This window comes from Ambystoma mexicanum, chromosome 12 (assembly GCF_040938575.1).
Source record: "Ambystoma mexicanum isolate Mex_15411 chromosome 12, UKY_AmexF1_1, whole genome shotgun sequence".
Classification (NCBI taxonomy): Eukaryota; Metazoa; Chordata; class Amphibia; order Caudata; family Ambystomatidae; genus Ambystoma; species Ambystoma mexicanum.
This window is the reverse complement of record NC_090936.1, coordinates 56,813,820-56,838,251: the sequence shown is the minus strand read 5'-3', so window position 1 is coordinate 56,838,251 and position 24,432 is coordinate 56,813,820. Positions and strand designations below refer to the sequence as shown.

The 24,432-nt window shown below is 45.0% G+C and overlaps 1 protein-coding gene across 25 annotated transcripts in view; it reads right to left on the bottom strand.

Moving 5' to 3' along the window:
* NRCAM (neuronal cell adhesion molecule) overlaps positions 1-24,432 on the bottom strand; it is a 731,897-nt gene that overhangs the window by 33,270 nt on the left and 674,195 nt on the right. For 11 of the 25 annotated variants that reach the window (XM_069627964.1, XM_069627958.1, XM_069627962.1 and 8 more), the window contains 4 exons: positions 15,681-15,734; positions 15,245-15,370; positions 13,857-14,009; positions 7,480-7,611 (listed from right to left, as the gene is read on the bottom strand). In XM_069627964.1, coding sequence (XP_069484065.1) covers positions 7,480-7,611; positions 13,857-14,009; positions 15,245-15,370; positions 15,681-15,734 — 465 coding nt within the window. The remainder of the gene's footprint in view (positions 1-7,479; positions 7,612-13,856; positions 14,010-15,244; positions 15,371-15,680; positions 15,735-24,432) is intronic. The other 14 variants (XM_069627974.1, XM_069627975.1, XM_069627972.1 and 11 more) reach the window with 2 other exon arrangements.

Here is a 24,432-nt window from a genome sequence, read left to right as displayed (position 1 = left end):
CCTGTTGGACTGTGCCTCTCCTTAGCCAAGAGGCCCCTCTTATACTTCTTTTTCCTTTGTTATTCTAGTGGGGGGCCGGCCCTCCCTCAGCCCCCCACCAGGTTGCTCTTGCCCCTTTCCTGTGTTGTGGCCATGTTACCATGACGACTAATTGGGGGGCGCCCCTAGCTGCCCTCCCCCTGTGCTTTGAACCTTCCTCAGCCCCGACCCTGCGCCTAACCCCCCATGCCCTCCATCGCGCCCTCCTTCGTCAGGCCCGGGGCCTGGGCATTTCACGAAGCAACCATAGTTGCAGGACCTGCCGTGTTTCCTGCTGATCACTTATAATATCCCGGCTTCTGTATACTTAGGTAAAGCAGTATTCTTTCTGCAGCTAGTTAACCTTTTCACTCCAGGTAAACACACAAGCAGAGTGATTCACGTTTCTGCATCGACACACAGAAAGTTTGCATTTGGCGACATTCGTTCCAATCTTTCTTATCTCTTTCACTCAAACCTCAGCAGAGTGGGTCTTTCCTTAGGACAATCTAAACATTTAAGGAGTTTCCTTCTACCTTTAAGGTACTACGCTTTCATTCTTACTCTTACTTTCACAAACCATAATCATACTGTTGTATCACTTCTCTTACTTACCTTTTGTCCATCTTCTCTACTAGAAGTGCTTTGCCTCTGAATAACTCTGAATACTACACAGACTACAGGCGACCCGGCACCACATTCCCTTGAACATTACACTGCAGCTCATCACAACAGAGGGAACCGATGACAACTAGATCCAGGAGCTGACAGGGTTTTCTTCCCCAGAGGTTTTCCCTAGAGTGCTCATTCCTTCTGGCCATTCAAGCCAAAGGAAAGGGGAGGGTCCGCCAGGGGGGCTTCTCACTTACCACTATTCTGCAGCGCCGGAACAGGTTGGTGGAATTATACATCATTTGGTGATTCTTGTGGTCAATATCTGATTTGGTATAACCGGACATTGGAATTTTACATTGGTTTCTCTTTCTCAGGTCCTTGCCCCCTTCACACTGGCTTCTGTAGTGCCCTTGGAGGTCCATGGGTCACCCCTGTACCTTCTGTATGGGTTCCCGGTGTCTCACCTCAGTCTCGGGATTCCTCAAATCTTCCGGGGGTTCTTCTGCACTGTTTCCTGTGCGCGGTTTTGCAGCACTTCCTGGGTGCCAGCTGTACATACCTTCTGGGCTGTCTTCCTCAGCGCTCTTTAGCGTAGGGAGCCTCACCTTCTTCCGGCCTTCGGCCTCTTTCAAGCAGGTAGGGACCCCATCTCTTCTTCCGCCAAGTACCAATTAGTAGCTGCAGGTTCAGCTTTTTCAGTCTGAACGGTTCTTGCCCTGATCGCGGTGCCTCCATGGAGCGACTGACACTCTTGTTAGTCCCTCTTCTCAAGTTCCATTGAACACAAAAGCTAGTCTGCTCAATGTGATGGTTTTGTGAGTTTTTTCTAGTGCAGAGCTTCTTCCTTGTCTCAGTATATTGAGGTGACAGTTCAGTGGAGTCAGTCCTAGTCCTCCTCGTCCCAGGACTAGTGGTACTATTGCTAGAGCAAAAATACACGGGGGAACTTGTGTAGCCAGAGGAAGGAAAAGAATGTGAGGCAAGAAAGGTGGGTGAGGGTGCAGTATACTGCGTTAATACATGATGTTCTCCCCGTATTGCAGAGGGGGAATTCCTCCCCATGAGATCCACCCGCTGAGTACCACCCCGAGGGGGACTATTGGTTAGCAGCCTCACCTCTCAGGTCTCATGGAAAGCATCTCCCCCTCGGGAGAAGGGACGACATCACAACATTTGTCACAGCATACACACACTAAAAGAGTCTTCTTCAACCCAGAACACATGCAACTCCTTTGAGTTGAACTTGCCTGTATTTGGAACATAAACAAATCTAAAATCTGCTTTGCTATCACATTACGCGCTGGCTTACTTTTGACCCAGTTGCTTATATTTATAGAATTTCTTTTTTAAAAGGCCGATGGCAGAACCTGGCCTGCTGAAGTGCACTACTGTGGCCTTGAATGGTCCCCGGTGATGAGGCGGTCAGCATCCATGAGCTGGAGGACTCAACATGCAACTATGTACTATGTTGTGTATCCCTTGGGCAGGGACCACAGGAAGGATCCCCATATGAATGGTGGATGGGTCTAACTGCAGTACATATTTTGGCATTCCAGTGCACGAGAGACCCATAGTCGCCCTGAACATTTCTGTTAAATTGGTGGAAGTGTGTGGGTCTCTTGTGTTACCTTGTGTATAACGTGCTGCTTTCTTTATATGCACATGTTCCCTTGCTGACCCCTTAGGTATGTGATGTTGCTTCCAGACCCTATTGCCTGCTGGTAGAAGAGCTGTTTGCAGGTGTGTAGAATGCTCCTTCCAACTTATATTGGAGATCCCACCAAAGAACAAGGCTTCACAGTCTCTGGTGCCACCCCATCGGTTGCCATCTAGTCACATTGTATACTAAAGGATACTAGCTCGGATACCAGCCATATGGACTCTGGTAGTGCATGGCTATCCAACCTGTCCGTCTGGATACCCCTGGACTCCATCAAGAGCAGTGAAGTGGACCAGACAGTTTTGCAGTCCTGGTACCCGTAACTTTATTGCGATCGGCATCTAATAGGTTTTCTTCTTTGATCATTGTATTTTTCCTTTTCACTACTTCTGTGTACTCTGTAACTAATCGGGTCCTAGCACGGAAAGGCCACCAAATAAAGCAGGTGGGTTAGGATTACGCTGAAGCCCCATCCCGTACCGTGCACATTGGATCTTTAAACATATCTTTAGGCGTGACTAAAATAAGAACCAGCTGCACCAAGAGATGGCACTACTGCTTAGTGAGAGTTTCCAGACATGCCCCATCTCGTGGGGGCCGGGAGGGGCGGGCGACTAGAGACTGGGATTGCCCATCCGCTCTCCGGTGTGCCTCCTGAAAGATGGAAGGAGTGGAATCCCACAGACTCGCCACCCTCACAATGTCGCTACACCTACCACGGTGTTGCCGTTCTCTACTTCCACAAACCAAATAATATCAGGGATATTTGACCAAAAACAATACTATTAAGTCAATGTGCACATGACTTTTTCCACCTGATGGTCAGCCAGAGCATAACATAGTAGTTGCTCCAGCTGCCAGACCAATGGCGAGTGCTGAAAGAATATTCCCCAAACAAACCAACTCTGTCTCGGGAGGATAGTTTAGGGGCAACGTGCTCGCCTTGGAAGCAAGATGACACGGAGCATCACAGGTTCGAATCCCGGGTCTGCGCTTAGAAACCTCTGGGTATTAAGCGCGTTATAAATAACCCATAATATCATATCATATATTACTGGGAATGCGAACGAGAATCCTGCATGAGAGAAAAACAAGTTCTATAACCTAAAGGGAGAAGGATGTCGACGGCTGGGTTCGTGGGTGTCCAATAGAACAGCAACCAGGCACTGCCATGCACCCTCCTGCCCATGCTGAATGCCCACACAGACGATTCCAAAATAGTAGCGATGATACCAGCCGCACTTGTGGAGGAGGACCCAACAGTTGAGAGACATCACCCAACTAAGTAATGTGAACCAGGCCCACACAGATTCAAATCTTCGTTGGGAAGCAATGTGAACTAATAATGAATTAAAAAAGGTGGACATTGAATCTCAGCAGCCCAGCAGGTCTGAGGGGCCAAATAAAGTGGCAATTTCCCAGAAGCACTATGAAAGAAGGGGCAAAGGAGAAATTAAAGTGAGGAGGAAGAGTTTGGGTTGAAGCTGGTGCACCCTGAAACTGTCCCTGGATAAACTAAGACCACACTACCTGGGAGAAGGTAATCCAAGCCTTGCCAGCCTGCAGCACCTACTCTGCTGAGAGCGGACACAGAGTCCATTCGCATGAGAGGGGGGATTGCTGGAGAGCGCTGGGCCTTCTCGGTCGTCCTAGCCCAGGTAAGGGGAGCGCTTTCTTATTTAGACAGACCCGTGCCAGGAAGGACAGATAACATTATCTGCCTGAAAAGGACACTGTATAAAGGGAGAGGGGGGATACCCATTGATGTGAATGCTGTCAAACCTGCAGAAACCGAAGGTCTGGGAGAGACCTGCGGTACACAAGGAATCTTGTGATAACTCTTAGGCAAAGCCTAAGAGAAGAAGCCAGATTAAAGAACCTGGTACACGGACAAGATCTTCAGAGAGCTGGTGAAAGCGGGTCTAAGAGAGTAACCTTTGCGAGTAAATCCGGGAAGAGGGTTCCAAGTAGACGCTGTTTTGGGGTTTGCTTCATTAGTATAAGAAGATTAGGATTTTGAGAACTCTCTTGCTGGCTGCATATTGGAACATGTGCGTTGAAAGCTTACTATGGAACTAGTTCAGATTAGGTTCAGAACTTTCTGTTGGTATGATTCTGGGGCATGTTTGTACTGATTGGGGTGGCCCAAGGAGGTGGCAAGCACTTATAAGTGTAGGTTAAGGGTTTTAGGATTTGGAGACTGAGCTCTGAAGGTGTTGAACATCTGCAAATGTACAACATCTTGTGCTGACCCATTGCTGACACTGTTTCCTTTTGAAACACCCTCATAGTTTGAACCCTAGATCCTCTAAGCATCAGTCCAGCCTCTTCCGATGAGCTGACAGCAGCATTTTCCACACTGTCCCTTTTTGGTCTGTATTTTGATTCAGTGCATGGTGTCTTCGAAAAAGCAACACAATTATGACAAGTCCACATGCTTGATCGTAGTGCTTCCTTTGCAAACAACCAAATGTGTGCATTACAGAGGGTTGTCCAACTCCAGGCCTCGAGGGCCAGAAACCTGATGGGTTTTCAGGATATCCCCAATTAATATTCATGTGCAAAAATGTGCATACATTTAGAATCGTTGTATGCAAATTTATCTCATGAGTAATAATGAGAAGTATCCTGAAAATCTGACATGGATCTGTCCCTCGAGGCCTGGAGTTGGCCAACTGGGCCGGGTGGCGGCAGTCCGGGTATATATCTGGTCTTCCTTCCACTGTCCCTCTGCATTGATTTCCAGGAGAACTTCAATTAGTTTCATATGCAGCATTGCCCTTTCTTTGCTCACAACACACATACTTGTCACTTAGAGGATACAGCACCAACATGCCTGGAAGCTGCTAGCAACTGTTTCTCATTCACGCCTCTGTGCCGTGCTTCTGCAACGTCATTGCAGAGGATTTTAGAAAACATATTTGCACCCGCGGAAAGAGCACTCAGCCTATCAGGTGGCTGGAACAGCAGGCGAGAATACACAATCCCTGCCGGCTGTCCCAGCAACCGAGGCCCTTACCCAGATGGGTTTTGTTTTTCTTTTTTTTTATCATTGCAGGGAGGCAACAGTGAGACTTTCTCCCTGTTGCCTCCCCACCTCCTGGGACCGGAGCAATGCGCTCCGGTCCCAGAGCTCCTCCAGTCTGGCCGCCATAGACATGGAAAAGGACTTAGTCCCTTTTCCATATGGCGGCGGCGGCCACCTTTTCGTTTCTCTCAATTTTTCATCGGGACACCGGCTTCGCTAGCAGCCCGGATCCCCAGATGAAAATTGTTTAATGCCATTTGCCCCCGGGAGAACCCCAGGGTGCAAATGGCTTTCATGCCCTGCCAGGAGAGCTGAGGCCCGAGCTTGGGCGTGGGCCTGCCTTAGCTTGGGCTGGCGGGCCGTGAAAGACCATGCCCACCCTCCTGGCAGGGCATGAAAGCCATCATCACCTGCTATGACATCACAGCAGAGTGTGTAGAATTTTCTCTGGCAGATATTTCTTTTTCTCCCTTGTGGGGTGATGGGAGAGATAATCTAGTATCATACGTTTTACATAGTTATCTGATGCCCCATTCCACATCCCCCGCAAGGCTGGTCCATGAGGACAGTGCAAGGGCTGGACAAAGCATACAAAGGGGGCCCTACACAGCAAACAATTATAGATGGGTAGCTTTCAATTCTGCCTTCACTCTCAATATCTATCAGATGTTTTCAGAATATATACCTGTAGTTGGTAATTGCCCATCCATAATTCTATATTTATTTAGCAACCAAGTCTCTTGCTTATTGGGATTAAAGACCAAGGCCAGAAATTAAAAGTGACAAGCACACCACACACCTTGTGCTTAAAATGTAGCGGGCTCAGTGACGGCAGAACGATTTGTCCTGCTTTAAGTATCATTTTACCACCAACCGTGCAATGGGGCAATTTGTGAGGTTTTAAGAACCATTATTTTGTATTTGTATTTGTATTTTATTGATTTATAAAGCACCTTACGCCAAAGCGCTGTACAAAGAACAACATGATACATAAAACATGAACGATAAACTGTTGAAGCATAACAATATGAATCAATCAAACAACAAAACAATGGAAAGAGCAATTAACTGAAAGGGGAGGGGGGGAAGGGAGAATGGGACAGGTTGGGGGTGGAGTGAAGGAGGAGGAGGGCAAGAGGGGGAAAGGGAGGGAGGAAAAGGGGGTAGAGGAGGGGAGAGAGAGAGTCAGGGAAAGAGAGAAGAAGGGGGAAGTAGAAGGGGGGTAGGGGATTCAAGGAGGAGGATGGAGAAGGAGAGATTTCAGGGAAGTGCGGAATGAAGGGAAGGTGGGGGAAGAACGGATGGCAAGAGGAAGGGAGTTCCAGTGAAAAGGAGCTAAGAGCTGGAAGGAGCAAAAACGGGAGGAGGCACAGGGAGGAGGAGGTGAAGTGAGAAGGAAATGGTCAGCAGATCGGAGGGAACGGGAGGGAGAGCAGAAGGAGAGAAGGGAGGAGAGATAAGGGGGGGGCAAGACCATGAAGAGATTTGAAGACAAGACAGAGAAACTGAAATTTATGGAGCCCCTGTTGGTATTAGGGCAGGGTTGTCTATGCAGCTGCCACAATATCAACATATTGGCAGAATGGTTTCATGTCTAAAATCGTGACAAAAATAGCCGTGGATACAAAATATTGAGGCAGAAATGCTGTGGGTTTGCCGCCACAATCATGTAAAAGATGCAGGGGACACCCCGCAACCCCTGGACCCATTATACCATTTAAGGGCAGCGGGGGACACCCCCGCAATCCCTGCTCTCCTTCAATGGTATAATGGGGTACACCTTTAACAGGTCAAACCACAGCATTTTTGCCGTGATTCTTTTTACCGGTGACATTTTTGCCGCGATTTTATTACCGGATACCGGTGGAACAGCCCTGGGAAGACGTTTGCTTATGGTCATGGAGGGCAAGCTGCACCACACCAGATGTTTTTGCCTACAACTTCCACGAGGCTTAGCAAACAGTCAATGGTGAGGGATTATGGGAGTTGTAGGCCAGACGTCTGGAGGGCCGCAGCTTGCTCACCACTTGTTTATGGCATGAGACACTTTATGAGTATGGTGCTATGCGAAAGGATCGACTTACACAACCACTAACTGACATATCATTTCACAAGGTGCACGTAGAGGAGCGCATTATGCACACTGCAAATACCGTACCTGGATATTTACCGCCCTTGTTTCTCTTGATGAAGCAGACAATCAGCAGTACCAAGATGAGGAGCGCCACCGCACACATGAGGCCGATGAACCATCCTTGTGTGGCAATGTCAACCTGCCGGCTCGCCATCGCTGGAGAACGAAGGGGAGGCAACAGTGAAGACTTGGATTATTCACAGCGGATAATCAAAATGGTGCACACAACACCTTTCACAATAAGAACAGGATGCTAGTGGGAGCAGTGTTTCCCTGATAAGGCCCCCCTGGTGAGCAGCTGAGCGAATCAAGCCTACACTTGCATCAAGATCAAAGTAGTGACATACTAACCCATGCGGCAAAATGGCACGAGAGGATAGCACTCGTAGGCGTGCACTGATGCCCGTCTGCTACTGCACATCAGATCACGTGACTAGACAGAACATCTGACCCATCCACACTACTCTGGGCAGGGTACTGTAGAGAGGGAGAGCTGTGCTGTGCTCCTGAATTTCTGGAAAGTTCCAAACTCCACGCACGCTACAGGCTGCCATTTTGCTTCAATTTAGTGGAAGCAAAAACCCTCTACAAGGATAGCTATGTAAAATGATGAGCTTTGAGGGGCATTATAAAACAATGAGTGGAGTGTCTCTGTATGGCCTCCTATAAGGTCAGTTACCAACAATGAAATTAAAAGGCACCCCCATATACAAACCATCCAACTATATGGAAATGTGCACTCACACACTTTGCAGACCCCCAGAAATTGGAAAACAGTGGATTTACTAGCTCTGTGCCAATGTACATAGTTGTCAATGAGCTCAATGAATGGGTGCTCTTTTTATCCAACTGAGTTTAATGATCTGGAGGGATGAACAGCTGAGTCATTCCTGCTAGGAGTCCAACCTGAGGACTGCAGGTCTGCGAGGAGTGCAGTCCACAGCTTTACCCAACCAGCTCATACGTGCATGCATGCATATCATTTCACAAGTGATCAGTGGCAATGCTGTTGTGCCATTTCACACGCGCCGGTTTTGTGTATCATGGATTGGTTGCTTGTGAAGTGAATAAGACCCTATGGATAGTGCAGTCTTTGGCTCTCCAGATATTTTGTTCGGCAACACCCATGATCCCTCAGCACTGACAATTCTGGCTAGGGCAGATGGGAGTTGTAGTTCAAAGCATCTCGCAAGCCTAAGTTACCCGAACCCTGAGCTAGTAAAATCTACGTAGTCTTTCACACAAGCAAAACAATATGCAAATACATTGCACAAAGGTTAATTGTGTGCTCATAGTCACTGTGGACCTCCTTAAGCCTGGCTGGGATGGATTATGTTTTGGGCAGATACCCAGCCATAGAACAAGTCTTCATTAAATTGATCATATTTGCATATATAGTAAACAAATGTGGCATAAAGAATACCCTAGGCCTTCTATATCTTTCAATACATTTCTGTATCGACACATTGCAGAGTCTGTAAAGCACTTGCTGCTGTGGTCAAGGTTAGCCCAACAGGACCCAGGCTGAAATTCCACCAGGACCAACTCAGACACTTCCTCCTACCTGGATCGAAATCGGGGGGGGGGGGGCGGGAACTCCTCATCATCTACACCTCTTTAAAGCATTGCTATAAAACTGGGAGTTATTACTCATGATGGCTCATCACCATTTGGTATTGGATTTTATCCACGCTGGCTCGAACTTTCTTTCTTATGATCACATTGCGGTGTATTAAAATGTAGTACCAGATATTAACACATGCAAACAAATAAACATGCTAGGAACATGATTAGACACCTTAAGACATGTACAAAAACATGCAAAGAACACAAGGACCGTGGTCACCACCAGCACAGGCGCACCCATCACCCAATAGTGAGCCACGTCGAAAGCAACCGGGGAACCCTAAACCCAGAGGGAGCCCCCCCTTCCCCCCTCCCCCCCCTCCCCCCTCCCCCCTCCCCCCTTCACTTACATGGTCATTTCCTATTTGGTCTAAAAACCACAAGCTGTAATAACGTAAGAATCAATTAGGGGCAGTTTCAAAGGTGGGAAAGCACACTTTAGTGGAGAGTGCACACACATGGATTATGTACACACATCACCCATAGAATTCAATGTGAGAAGAACACCACTCATGAAATCCTTGGCATTCACTTTGGACTGAATAAGGATTGCTCAATAACAAGTTTGGTTGAGCATTCTATATAAATGCAATTGTCTTAGGATGTCTGTGCTTTGGGGACTGAGGGTGTGCACAGCCATTCTTAGGCTGAGACCCAGTGCCTCCTCTTCTAAAGTTCTGCGGAAGCATCTCCGGAAACAAGAAGCAGACCTGCCCACTCCATGCACTGCTAGATGACCGCCATTTTAATACCTTCACTTATCTTTTCCAATCCAGTATATATAGATCATGATTACAAAAATTGTAATGTTAGAGTACGTTTTGTGAAAAATTACATCAGCACCGATCCTCCTGTGGATTATATACTTAGCTATTTGAGCAAACAACCCATGTATCACAGGCATTTTTGTCAAATATAATGCTCTGTGGTTATTCATATATTCCCATAGCAATGATCTTTGATTTTATGCAAAGCACATAAGAACCCTCATTGGTGCTATTTGTTATCTTTCTCTTTCTCAATGTGGTACTTTGAATGAGTACAACAGGAGTGTATCACACTCTTCACCTTAAAGATGAACCTTCTATCAGAAAAAATCTACATGGCTATTCTAAGTTTTGATAGGGAGCTTTGCTGAGTAAGTTAGAGAAATGTTCATTAAAAATTAATATTGTGACATTTTACAAAGACCCAGTTTACAATTTTACTACAATTAACCAATTTTCAAGACCTTCTTTTGGAAAACAAACACAAATGACTACCCTTCAAGATATCTGTGATTTTCTGATTGTGCTTCTGTCAGCAACGGCTAGGGTTTCTCGGTACCCAGCTAATTAACTGCTGTTATAGCTCTGAGTTTTAAGTTCATTGAGCCTCCTATCTATTTCTGTTACTCAACTATGGAGTGATGGTAAAGGTGGCATCATCGCTTAGAACATTGGATGGTGCTGGTTCATCGTTTCAGCCATATTTGCAATAGATTTGGGCTCTAGGCCTGAAAGGGCTGCCTTTCAATTTGAACGGTGCCATCTATAATATTGTTTTGGGAGAATAGCTAAGGGGCAACACACTCGCCACACAGGTTTCGATCTATGGGTCCACGCTTAGAAACCTCTGGGCATTAAGCGCATTATAAATAATCAATTACAATTGTTTTTCATGAGAGCGCAACCAAAATATCTCCTTTAAAAAAACATCGGGGGCCAATAGCTCGAGAGGCCTTGTTCACTTGGTACAGCCTGCCATTGCAGGGCTCAGTGATATTATGTAAATAGTATTTGAAGATGAATCATCTTTAAACTTGGCTGCATTATCTACAAGGCTGTCACCCTGAAGTCCCCAAGCTGCCTTACAGACAAACTCAGTATCTCTGGAGGCCTACCATCCACCAGAAGTAAGGACACATGCAGACTTGAACTCTGCAGGGATGAAGGAAAGAACCAGGCCTTCTCTGTGTACACTCCCAGACTCCGGAACCTCCTCCAGCACCAGACTCAACCCTTCCTCTTTAAGAATGCCTCCTTCCTAGCACCTATGTCCACACACCCTCCACTCCCCGCTTAACCAGAGACTGGGTGAATTGCTACCTCTGTTTTCTCCCATAGTTGCTTGTAGATCCCCTGATGCCAAATTTCCTGCCCCTTCCCCTCCCCCTTCCCCTCCCCCTCCCCCACCCCCACCCCCGCCCCCACCCCCACCCCCACCCCCACCCCCACCCCCACCCCCATTGTTAGCTCCATGACCCCTTAAATCTCTGATTCTCTCACTGTGTCCTTCCCCCTATGACTTGTAAAGTTCTCCATTGCTTTCCGGAGCCGGGATAGTGCACAGTATATACCCTAATAATAGGAATGCCCTTGGGTGGTCGCGGTGCACGGTATAAATCAACATAACGTAACGTAACAATAATAAGGCGGTGGCAGATTATTACTGAGTCACTCACCTTGTTCAATCAATGCGGTTATTATTACATCAACCACCCTGCTACTTACTGCCGGTTGAATCATGAACAACTTGCACACCGGCTATGCCAATTAAAAATATACCTGCAAGGCATGTTACTGCCAGGTTGCAGTGCCTGTTTGCAATGTGATTAACACCCCAACATGGATTTTCATAAAATCACGAGCCATTTGACACCTGCTTATAGTTTGCAACAGGGGCGTTGCTAGGGGGGGGGCTAAGGGGGCTATAGCCCCTGATCTTTTGGTTGTAGCCCCGGATAGAATCTCAGGAGCTACAGCCAAAAGACTAGCTAGCCCCCAGTCCCAACAGTTCCAACATCAGCTTAGCCCCGGGTCTTTTCCAGACCTAGCAACTCCCCTGGTTTGCAAACTGGGCTGAATGTTTAATCTACTGTAATTGCTAAATTCATAAAAAACGAGGAATGCAATGTTTTCCTCTATGGGAAAATGAATGGGGGATAGGCAGAAACTGTGTTTTTTTGTTTTCTTAATAACTTCTTTATTTTTTAACTGATCTTTCCCAAAAGATCCCCTCTGGGGGGTGGGGATGGTGGGGGATTTGGGGGAAACGAGGATGTTGCAAAATGTCAGCCAAATCCAGCATACGAGTCAAAAGTTATTAGCATATCATTTTACGGGTTTCCTATGGTACTTGATACTCAACTTAAGTGGCGACTGCCGCACAATCATATAACACACAACACCAAGAAAGTTATGGTGGGTTTAAAAAGGTTTGAAAAAAACCCTTTCTCCTTAAATGTGAACAGCAGAAAAATTCAATTGAGCCCAAGTCACACACTCAACAGCGCCCCTAGTACCCATCCTAGGAGTTCACCTCCAGTTTTGAGCCACAACAGTAAAGCATTGTGGGTATGCAAATTAGCCCAAAGGCAAACCTTTTTACCAGGAAATTGTCTTTGTCTAAGAGGGCAGTGCTATTTTAGACATAGCTTAATCAACCCAAGACAAACATTTTGCAAGACTGGCAGGACAACTACATACCTGATATCACCCTTATTAGGCATCATCAGTGCAGTAGAGTGCTGACAGCCCTGTAGTTCGAGAATTTGGCCATGTTTACACAACATCAAGAAAGTTATGGTGGGTTTAAAAAGGTTTGTAAAAAACCCTTTCACCTAAAATGTAAAAAGTAGCAAAATCCATTTGAGCCAAGTCACAGACTCCTCAGCGCCCATAGTAAGCATCGCTGGAAGTTCACCTCCAGTTCTGAGTCACAAGAGCAAGGCATTGTGGGTATGCAAATTAGCCCAAAGGCACCTACAATACAGCCCATATTAGCCCAAATACATTTAAAATACAGTATTTCGATGATCTTCTCTCCCCTCTTCAAAGTGTTATACATTTGCTAAATACTTGCTAGAATCACTATTGCTTTAATTGCAAACAGTATGACTTTACCAAACAACGAAACAGGTCCACAAGCATGCTGCCACAGCCCGCATGCACCGGCTTCCAAGTTCACAACCATGCATGCCTGTCAAGGTTAGCAACATTTCAGAGGTTTGGCCAATCCTGATGCTCTTGCTGGCGTATTTCCAATCCATATAGTGCATTGTATGGTAGTCTCTAAGACTCATTTTCCCTGTTCAGTCCATACTTGGGCATCAGGGTCTGAAAAGTGTTAGTTAATGTGATAAAAAGATCATTCAACATCTGATCAAGTGTGAAGTGTTGGAAATGAGCTTGCGCATCACAAACCACCAATGACATCTTCCAGAATGTTGTAAAGGCAGATCTAATGCAGGATTGTGCAAACCTTTGCAAAACAGTTCCACTGTGGTTATTTTTGCAACTACAGTTTGCTAGGCAGGATGCTTGTGTGCTTCCTATGTTACCATTTGCATTTTTGATATTCCCCGTATCCTTATGTTTTCTTTGTGATAAAAAGTCATTTTCTTGCACCACTTCATCATGTCATGTTAATAGATTTTGCCGAAAACTTGATTAGCGACTGCAGGAAAACAAGTGGTTTTTAAATTAAATTTGCTGATATCCATGGCACAACTTCTTACCACCATGGAAAATGCCCTAACCTATTAAAAACAAACAGTCCTAGGGCTGATGTCCTACCAAGTGGCAGCAGAGACAAGTCATGGGCAGCAGGCTTGAGCAACAGGATGGGCATATAGGCTGATGGAACGTGCCAGTTGCTACAGGTACCAAGTCAACCAACTTGCACGACTCCAGACAGGCACACAACATTGGCAGGAGCATGCGCAGAAGAGACACTGGCACAGGACACTTGGCAGAGTGAGGCGGAAGTGGTCATGCTGCTGAGTGGTGCCTCACCTGGACCTGTCTGAAACATATCCTCTGAACTCACACAATCAGAGAGCCCCTCTGCGCCAACGCGGACTTTGTACGCGGCTCCTGGTGTTAAACCCCTTAACACAGAGAAGCTCCAAGTTTCATTTACATAGTCCTTTTTCCAATCTTCTTTACCTGTAAAGAATTTCAGGAAAACAAAAACATTGGAGCAGTCCACGCTGAATCGCATGCCTCAGGTTTTCGTTCACTGCACGCGTGATCGATTTTTATGCTACTAGGCGCGGCCATTTCCAGGGTTGGCTCGTCCTCCCACCCACGCGTAAAATGCAGTCGGGTTTTCAGAGCAACACAATCGTATGCAGATAATCTCCAGTGCTCCTGATTTCATACACGATTCCCATAGATCTAAATTTAGGACACGATGAGCACCTCGGATCAATTTACTGTTTGGTGGGGGGACGATCGAGCCCTTGGTAATTTCAGGAAGGTTTTACCCCGAGTGCACCCATGCAATAGACCTATTTGCACACACATGCATAGCCCAAATAAAAGTGTTAAAAACTGATATAAAAGCTACTTTTTATTAATCATATATGATGATAAAATGTGTCCATATTCTGAACGGGCCTAAAGGTCACGGGTACAACCCAGACTATTGATATTTATAATTTAAGGATAGAAATGAAATGTTTTAAACAATATTCCTACCATTTATCAATAAGTGAACATATATGCATCATCATGTTTTTAATAAATAATTAAATACATGTTACATGCAAATCCTGATCCTTCGTAATCATCAGAAAGGCACGATTTTCAAATGTTTCATTTCCAATCGTTAAGGCTATCCTCTGACGGAGGGGCTGTCACACTGGGCTTAACGCACAGAGAGTGCGCATATTCAATTGATGACAGAGATTTATGAACTCAAGAGGTTTTTCATTCCTTGATCGAAGCAATAACTCATCCGAGAGAGATAAGCTTTGAGCAATCAAGGGATTTGGGTGAAATGAATTTCTATATGAGAAGCAATTTACGTGTTGATAGAGAAAGCCAAGCAGTGTTAACATTTCAAGACCGGATAAATGGGCCAATTCTTGCAGAGCAAATCCGGTTCATATACGCAATGAGCACCAATACTAGAAATGAAATATAGGCTTTTCCAATGGAGTTCAATTTTGGATTAAAAAGAGAGAGAATAAAATAAACAGAAAAGCTATGAACAGCACAGTTTCCGATCACGCCAGATGATATGGGCCATCAGACAAACATTAGCATGCAACGACTAGAAGAAAACCTACGCATCTGAAAGTATTGCTAAAATATGATAAGGGTTAATGTTTCATTCCATCGGCAACGGCTTGTGTCGTAATACGCCAAAGTGTGAATGGAAATGAACAACGTCTTACTGAATGCATCACCATACTGAACGTATTCAACATATAACTTCACAGCCGGACCCTCATACTCCCAAATCACGGTTGCGTGCGTCTCTGCTGCGGTAACGTTCCTGATCCTCGGGTAAACGGGGCAGACTGAATACACAACAGAGAAACAGAAAGAGTTGCATTTGGCTCTCTAAACACACTGGTGAGTATACAATATCATGCTGCGCATGCCGGATCCTACTTTTCCGTAGCGCAACTAAGCACCATCTTTGCTCTTGTGGCTACCCCACTACAGGAAAATTAGGGTCAGAATGAATTATCATAGCACTAAATGCTTTGCACCAAAAACGGTTAAAGGGTACGCCATTTCTACTAAAGTGAATAGACGCGTCAAATATATATACAATACTACCAACGGCTCCTTTTAACTTATAATTAGAAAAGTCTGGAACAGTACCCTTGGAGAATGATGAATGGACAGAGGAAGTTGCAAAAAGTGTTTCGGAATACCCTATGGCAGCAGAGAGAAGAAAGATAACAGAGAAGAAACAGAGCGAGTCATTTCAAAATGTGATTCAAGGGAAAACAGAGAAGAACACAAGCTTACCTGTAAAGAGAATACATTGTGTTTTTAATCTATGCGTGCATGCAAGATGGCGGGTGGATGACGGGTGAGGCAGCAAATTCCTACACTTGACAATACAGTCAAATAAACAATGTTAGCCAAATTCCTCCTGACTGCCCGATTCACTTAAAAGAAATAAAAAGCACAGTCAGACTGGCATCATCTATGTAGACCATGTCATAAAGAGAAAAGAGTGCCATTTTCACTGGGAGAATGGAGACGGTTGGCGACACATCAAACTGTTTGCTCATGATCGGGGGAAACTACACCACTTTGAATTGCGCTTCTCCTAGTCACTAAACTCATCCGTCACCCTCATTATTTTGGTTATCGGTTACTGGAAATTTGCCAATTGACCAACTTCTGTTTTTGCATGACAGATAATATACAAAACAATATTATAAATATTGCTTAACGTGCGTGGCCCCATCGTGCAATGATTGCTCCATTGCGAATTCAATTTCTCATTTAAACATGAAAAACAGATTGTTTAGAAACAGAGTGGCCAGATTTTAAAATCTGCCAGAAGCAGCATTTCAGCCTGCTTTTCCCACTACCTCCCAGCGGTCAGCTTGCCAGGCAGGAAGCTTGCAAACCATCAAGGGTGGCAGTCAGCCTTGCTGAAGCACATGCACCCAGCGTGTTACTTATGCCAGCTGGCACTTGATAGTGGTCATCCGGGGCACAGGACCACCAATTCTGGAGCAGCCAGGGAATTTCGACCACTGTCCCTCCTTCCTTGACGTGGAGATCTGTCTGGGGTTCCTGGAGCCTGCATGGTGAAATCTGGCTGTTCCCTGGGGAGGGAGTAGTTTATAATGGCGGTGGCAGTACTAATGTTGCAGCCAACCCTCCTAGCCACATTTTAAATCAATTGACATTTTAAACTGATAATATCTTTCATGCCTTTGGGGGCTGTGTAAAACAGCGCTGAAACGCTAAAGTGACATGGCAATCCTCTGGAGACTTGCCTTTTCTAATGGGCTACTAGGAACACTTCTATGATATGTGGCATGTTACATGTGCCATGACCCTCCAACAACTCCTTCAGTGGCTAATTTCCAAAGCTTTGAAAAGACATATATACATAAAACACAGGACATAATCGTTTTCCAGCACCTTTAATTGTATGTTTTTTGCAATATTTTCAAAAGATGTGAAAACATTATATAGCTATAAAACAATGCTTCAGAAATGTACAGAATCAAAGAAACCAAATTCAAAAATCTGTGTGTCCAGCCTGAGCAGCAGTCAAGGGACTGCCATCGCCTTAATGAGAATCAGTGTTCTTGTATGTTGGGGATCGCCTTAGTTAGGATCGGTGTGCTTGTATGTTGGGGATCACCTTAGTTAGGATCGGTGTGCTTGTATGTTTGGGATCGTCTTAGTTAGGATCGGTGTGCTTGTATGTTGGGGATCGCCTTAATTAGGATCAGTGTGCTTGTATGTTGGGGATCGCCTTAATTAGGATCGGTGTGCTTGTATGTTGGAGATCGCCTTAGTTAGGATCAGTGTGCTTGTATGTTGGGGATCGTCTTAATTAGGATCAGTGTGCTTGTATGTTGGGGATCGCCTTAATTAGGATCAGTGTGCTTGTATGTTGGGGATCGCCTTAGTTAGGATCAGTGTGCTTGTATGTTGGGGATCGCCTTAGTTAGGATCAGTGTATTTGTATGTTGGGGATCGCCTCAATTAGGATCAGTGTGCTTGTGCTTGTATGTTAGGGATCGTCTTAATTAGGATCAGTGTGCTTGTATGTTGGGCATCGCCTTAATTAAGATCAGTATGCGTGTATGTTGGGGATTGCCTTAATTAGGATCAGTGTGCTTGTATGTTGAGGATCGCCTTAATTAGGATCAGTGTGCTTGTATGTTGGGGATCGCCTTATTTAGGATCAGTGTGCTTGTATGTTGGGGATCGCCTTAATTAGGATCAGTGTGCTTGTATGTTGGGGATCGCCTTAATTAGGATCAGTGTGCGTGTATGTTGGGGATCGCCTTAATTAGGATCAGTGTGCTTGTATGTTGGGGATCGCCTTAATTAGGATCAGTGTGCGTGTATGTTGGGGATCGCCTTAATTAGGATCAGTGCGCTTGTATGTTGAGGATCGCCTTAATTAGGATCGGTGTGCTTGTGCTTGTATGTTGGGGATCATCTTAATTAGGATCAGTGTGCTTGTATGTTGGGATCGCCTTAATTAGGATCAGTGTGCGTGTATGTTGGGGATCGCCTTAATTCAGATCAGTGTGCTTGTATGTTGGGGATCGCCTTAATTAGGATCAGTGTGCTTGTATGTTGGGGATCGCCTTAATTAGGATCAGTGTGCTTGTATGTTGAGGATCACCTTAATTAGGATCAGTGTGCTTGTATGTTGGGAATCGCCTTAATTAGGATCAGAGTGCTTGTATGTTGGGGATCGCCTTAGTTAGGATCGGTGTGCTTGTATGTTGGGGATCGCCTTAGTTGGGATTGGTGTGCTTGTATGTTGGGGATCGCCTTAATTAGAATCAGTGTGCTTGTATGTTGGGGATCGTCTTAATTAGGATCAGTGTGCTTGTATGTTGGGGATCGCCTCAATTAGGATCGGTGTGCTTGTGCTTGTATGTTGGGGATCGTCTTCATTAGGATCAGTGTGCTTGTATGTTGGGGATCGCCTTAATTAGGATCAGTGTGCGTGTATGTTGGGGATCGCCTTAATTAGGATCAGTGTGCTTGTATGTTGGGGATCGCCTTAATTTGGATCAGTGTGCTTGTATGTTGGGGATCGCCTTAATTAGGATCAGTGTGCTTGTATGTTGGGGATCGCCTTAATTAGGATCAGTGTGCTTGTATGTTGGGGATCGCCTTAATTCGGATCAGTGCGCTTGTATGTTGAGGATCGCCTAAATTAGGATCAGTGCGCTTGTATGTTGGGGATCGCCTTAGTTAGGATCAGTGTGCTTGTATGTTGGGGATCGCCTTAATTCGGATCAGTGTGCTTGTATGTTGGGGATCGCCTTAATTAGGATCAGTGTGCTTGTATGTTGGGGATCGCCTTAATTCGGATCAGTGCGCTTGTATGTTGGGGATCGCCTTAATTCGGATCAGTGTGCTTGTATGTTGGGGATCGCCTTAATTCGGATCAGTGTGCTTGTATGTTGGGGATCGCCTTAATTCGGATCAGTGCGCTTGTATGTTGAGGATCGCCTTAATTAGGATCAGTGTGCTTGTATGTTGGGGATCGCCTTAATTAGGATCAGTGTGCTTGTATGTTGGGGATCGCCTTAATTCGGATCAGTGCGCTTGTATGTTGAGGATCGCCTTAATTCGGATCAGTGTGCTTGTATGTTGGGGATTGCCTTAATTAGGATCAGTGTGCTTGTATGTTGGGGATTGCCTTAATTAGGATCAGTGTGCTTGTATGTTGGGGATCGCCTTAATTAGGATCATTGTGCTTGTATGCTGGGGCCATCTTCATTAACACATCATAAGGCCCTGGGAGTGTGAATTGCCAAAGGCCTTTTCCCATGTACTGCTGCCCAACCTTCTCAGCTGCTCACTAATCGTCTAATTGGGTTCCAACAGTCTTGATAAGGTGTTAACTCCTGTTCCCAAAGTAGTGTCCCTCTTTAAGCAAGGGTTTCTTGGAACAGAAATAATGGATGCTGCGTTAACATCGGGGCACTTTCCGTGGCTGGACTTTACGTATGCATGCTTATGACATGGGAAGACCTAGATATCTGGCAGAAAAGTTAACCATAGGCGGGAGGCTCCAGGGATACTCCTGGAGAAAGCCGCCTTGTCTGCCGTCCTCAGTGTTCCAGTTCCCATCTCACTGCGTCGCGTTTGGCCTCCTCCCTAATGCAAGTTCTAAATCATTCAAAGACGTCCTTATTTAGATCTGCTTCCGTCATTTAATTGGGCATTGAGATGTTTTTCATCCTAAAACTCTATCATTTCCTTAAGGGTTACTTTCTTTTTTTGTGTCTTTGAGCCCATAACATGTACCTTATTAACTCTTCTGCTCTAATTATTGGATAGAGAACCTGCCTCTGAGTAAGTATGTGCTTTAAAAGAATTCAGGTAAAATGATGAAGAGATGCTGGCTTTTTAGGGTGCATCAGACATTTGGAAATCACAACACCTATTCTTTGTGATCTCCACTGGCCTCTAGCCATTTGGACTCATTGTTCATTTATAATGCACTTAAAGGGATGGTCTAGTAAAAATCTTTATTTAAAAAATAGATAGGCAACATAAAAGAAATACTAGCATTCTCCGTTTTAAAACTTCCTATGTACAATTTTGAGCTATTCAAGCTCAAAATTCGCAAAAGTAAGCACATGGGCACATCCATTTTGTGAAATGGAGGCACTCCTGTGCTGGCTTTTGCTTTTGCAGCACTAATGAAGGAAAAGCCAGCCAGCTGTAGTAAACAAAGCTACCGCTGGGTGGCTTTCCCTTCATTAGTGCTGTAGGCGGAGGACGGGGACCGGAGACCAGAGCAGGAAAGCTGCAGCTGAATCTCGGTAAGTGCTATTTATTTATTTTTTTAAAATAAGCACTAGCTGCGTTTTTTTTTCTAAGTTTTCCGGGCTGGAGGAGCCCAGAAAACTTAGAAATAAAACCGCAGCTTTAAAAACGTTGTATTTATGTTTGCGGTCGCTTTTGTAGCGACCGCAAACATAAATACAACGTTATTGTGTTGGAAAACGCTGCGGTTTTTCTTTCCAAGTTTCTCAGGCTCCTCCGGCTCACAAAATGGATGCACCCATGTGCTTGCTTTTGCGAATTTTGAGCTTGAATAGCTCAAAATTTTACATAGGAAGTTTTAAAACGGAGAATGCTAGTATTTTTTTTTATGTTGCATATCTATTTTTTAAATAAAAATGTTTACTAGACCATCCCTTTAATACTTAGTTTCTAAGTGTGGGATCAGGATTCAAACCTATGCTGTGCCGCATTGTCTTGCTTCCAAGACAAATGTGTTGCCCTTGAGCTATCCTTCCTCCCAATGCATAGCATGGCTTGGTCTCAAATTATCTAAAGAATAGAACGAACCTCAGTACTTAGTCACCATATATCTTTATGATATCAGAATCAATTATACTGGCCAATACAACATATATTGGAGGCATGGCTAAAACACAGAGTTGTTTACACATGCATTACTTATTAAGAACATCATAGCCTGGTTTAACCTCTTCATTCTTCTTGCTATTCAAACTATTACGGCAAATTGGAAAAATGTAGATCGTATTAACTACAAAATTTGGTGGTACTCTATTTTTAACATTCACTGGCTGGAAATGTGTAATGCTTCATGACTATGTCTAACTCGTAAACATGAACTAAAATGGAACATGTTTCTTGATTACTTACTTGCTAATGTCCCTGTTTCCTTATTGTAGTTGTTACTATTACGATCCTGCCCCATTGCTCCCCCTCCCCTCTCGTTTCTGTCTGTGGCGTCTGTCTTGTTGTGTCTTCTCATTCCAGAAATACATGTCTTTGTTACATTACTTCGTAGGTGTATACGCTATTTCAAATTGCATCTTTTCTCAATCCTCTAACTTTACACCCACATGTAAACATTCATCAAATGTTAATAAGGACTTCTCTTCGATTGTTGTGTACCTTTGTTCTTCAATAAAAACACTTTCAAACTAAAGAACAAATTATATCATGGCGGCACCATCAGAGTTGGAGCATGTTTTCTGTGAGCCTGTTCAGTCTGGACAATTATCTGACTTCCCAAAAAGGTTTCCATGAGAAATGTGGACAAGCTGTTTGCCTTTCCTGGATTGGTACAGTTAACAGTAAAAATGATCATCCATGTTGAAAGTGTACCTTTACAGCTGGGAACAGGTAGGTGCAAAAGAAGGCGTGTGGAGATAAACACGGGAGAGCAGAGAGGGACTTTGCCCCACATTACAAAAGATATCAAAGAAACATGCACGAAGCCAATGCTTAGATTTGTAAAAGAATCCTATTTTAGCATGACTAGTAAATCTGTGCTAGTTCTTTCTACATCTTCATTCAATTTCAAATGAATGTGTGCCCCCTCACTTCTACTGCTTCATGTTCAGCTTGGAATCATAACCCCACCATGCTATAACATAGAGCCTCATAAGAGCACGGCATGGATATCACACGTCTATGGTAACTTCCAGCCGGTGTGTATCCTTACTTTCAAATCATATGAAGCAGGGGCTATTGGCTCTATTTGATCATCAACCAGTGAAATTGCATACGGCACACTAACAGGCTTTGTCAGTGATCTTTTTTAACGTATACATTTTCCCTCTGACCAACCTACTCATTGAATCCAAAGCTGGTCACCACATGTATGTGGAAGAAGCACTCATACACTTCCAAATGAACAAACGTTCAAGGGGGGGGACAACTTGTATGGGAAGGCCTCCTGCACACACAGGTGTCTATGAAGACCAAACACCTCTGCCATAACACATCAAAATCCCAGGCCCCGCTTAGCATCATGGTGGGCACTTGCCATGGCATGCGAGTGGTCAACCATAGAGTGCTCCACCCAGAAATACAGACGCCAGAAGTTTGAACTTTGGGCTGACCTATGAGGCTGAACCATCACTGTACTGGCGCAAGTTGCAGTTGCCAACCCAGTTGGATTTTCCCCCACCCACTTCTCCTATAGCCAAGTCTGGCCCTCAGACAGAGCAACCACAACATCCTGCATTTCCTTGCAGTAGTCATGACCCTCCTTGACAAATCCAGAGCATTAGGGCTTGGATTGAAAGGCCTTCACAGAACACACCATGTACATAATTGCCCTGCTTGGCCCACCGTCGGCCTCAAGTGCTTCAACTCCATCCATGTTGCAAGGCCAAAGGATGACTACTGTGACACTCTGGCTGTGTGGTTTTGACAAACTATGTTTATTCGGTATTGTCCAGAAAAGGATTGGTCTAACACAAGATGAGCCTGCAACTTGTGGCTCTCCAGAATTTTTGGACTACGACACCCATGATCCCTTATGGACTATGCAGGCTAAAGATGAAGGCAGATGTAGCTCAAAAACATCTCGGAAGCCACAGGGTGCAGACCCCTGACAGATGGGGACCAAGGATGATCCTAGAGAAAACAGTGCCAGGAATATGGCACACAAAAGTGGGGGGTTTCTTCAGGTGCTCCACATCTCCGATGTGGATCATCGCACTAAATAAGTATTAACCTAGTTTTACAAGTCATCGTCCCTCCAGGGGCACCCTAAGCTACAACATAATGTGCAATGCAGTGGCCAATACAAACTGAGAAAACAATATTCTTAACAAATCCTTAGCCTCCTGGCTAGCCGATACTACAACACAAATACCCAAAGTCTTAGCCAGCAAAATGTTCACAGACCTAATCCCAGATGTCCAGCCCTCCTTCAATAAATATTCATCTGGGAAGATTCTTGTAGGAGTTATTTACAATCTGGACCTCCCTTCGAGCCTCTCTGCTTCTACCTCATGCCTCAAGTCCTCTTCCAGGGTGTAAGCTTCATGGCTTTCTCTTCTACGGCATTTCCTCAACCTCACAAAATGTACTTGTAGCCTTCTCCCAGACGTTGGGCTTCTCAGCAATAACAGCAGGTCTCTACCTGGCCTTGGGTTTCATCAGCATTCAGAGCAGGTCCTCCTGGACCTTCAATTCAGTGTAAATGGATATTTAACCCCCTTCCACTTCCACCCAGAGTCTTTTTAGACAGCATTATTCTATCTCCCTGCCAGGGGCAGTCCTCCTTTGCTTCTTCAGGCAAGGACCTACTCCCCAGGCCTTCCTTTGGCCCTGAGCTCTGCTCTTCCAGACCTTTCACTAAGTCCTTCTTAGTGGCCAGGTTCTTGTAATCACAAGATCCTATTTGCCGCCTCCAGAATCTTAATTACCTCAGCACAGGTAGTAGTTTTCCTGTGCATTCATGGATTAGGCGAAACAGGTCTGCTTCTTTCCTGTCAGTTTTCACCACCTTTTTCGAGGTTCCCCTAACTTTGGTTTCATTCTTAGCCAGGAAGGGCTTTTCGCGAGCTGGCCCGGGATTGGTTTGCAAGACTGTGGTCTTCTAAATGGTTTATGGTATCTGGTTCAGGGTTTGAAGTAGAACATCACATTTTGGATTGGTCCAGCCCTTTGTAGCTGAACTGTGGACCTACTGGTCCTTTCCGAGCCTTTAAGGGTGCTCTGGTGTGGCAGCGCCATCTTGGAATTCCATTCAGTGTCAGGCAAGGAGTTGCCCGAGCTTTCATATGCCCTGAACCATGAGCATTCTGCTCTTCCATTGAGAGTTGAGGACTGCCTCTCATTTCCCAATGCTTTGTAGTGGATCCACGTTTGATGGGGCGTGGACTTCCATAGATGAAGGTTTTTCAGATTATCAAGTTCGAAGAGAGTTTATGTACAACTTGCGTGTCGTGAGATTTACATTTCCTTTTTATATATTAATGCTCTGTGAAACATCATAAGGATGGAAGCCTTTATGCTTGCTTACTCTAACATTACGCATAGGTTATAATGGTGCCTCATAGCACTTGTAGTTAGGGTTTACCCTCACCGGTGTTGCCCCACTTGACTGGGTCAAGGGAATACC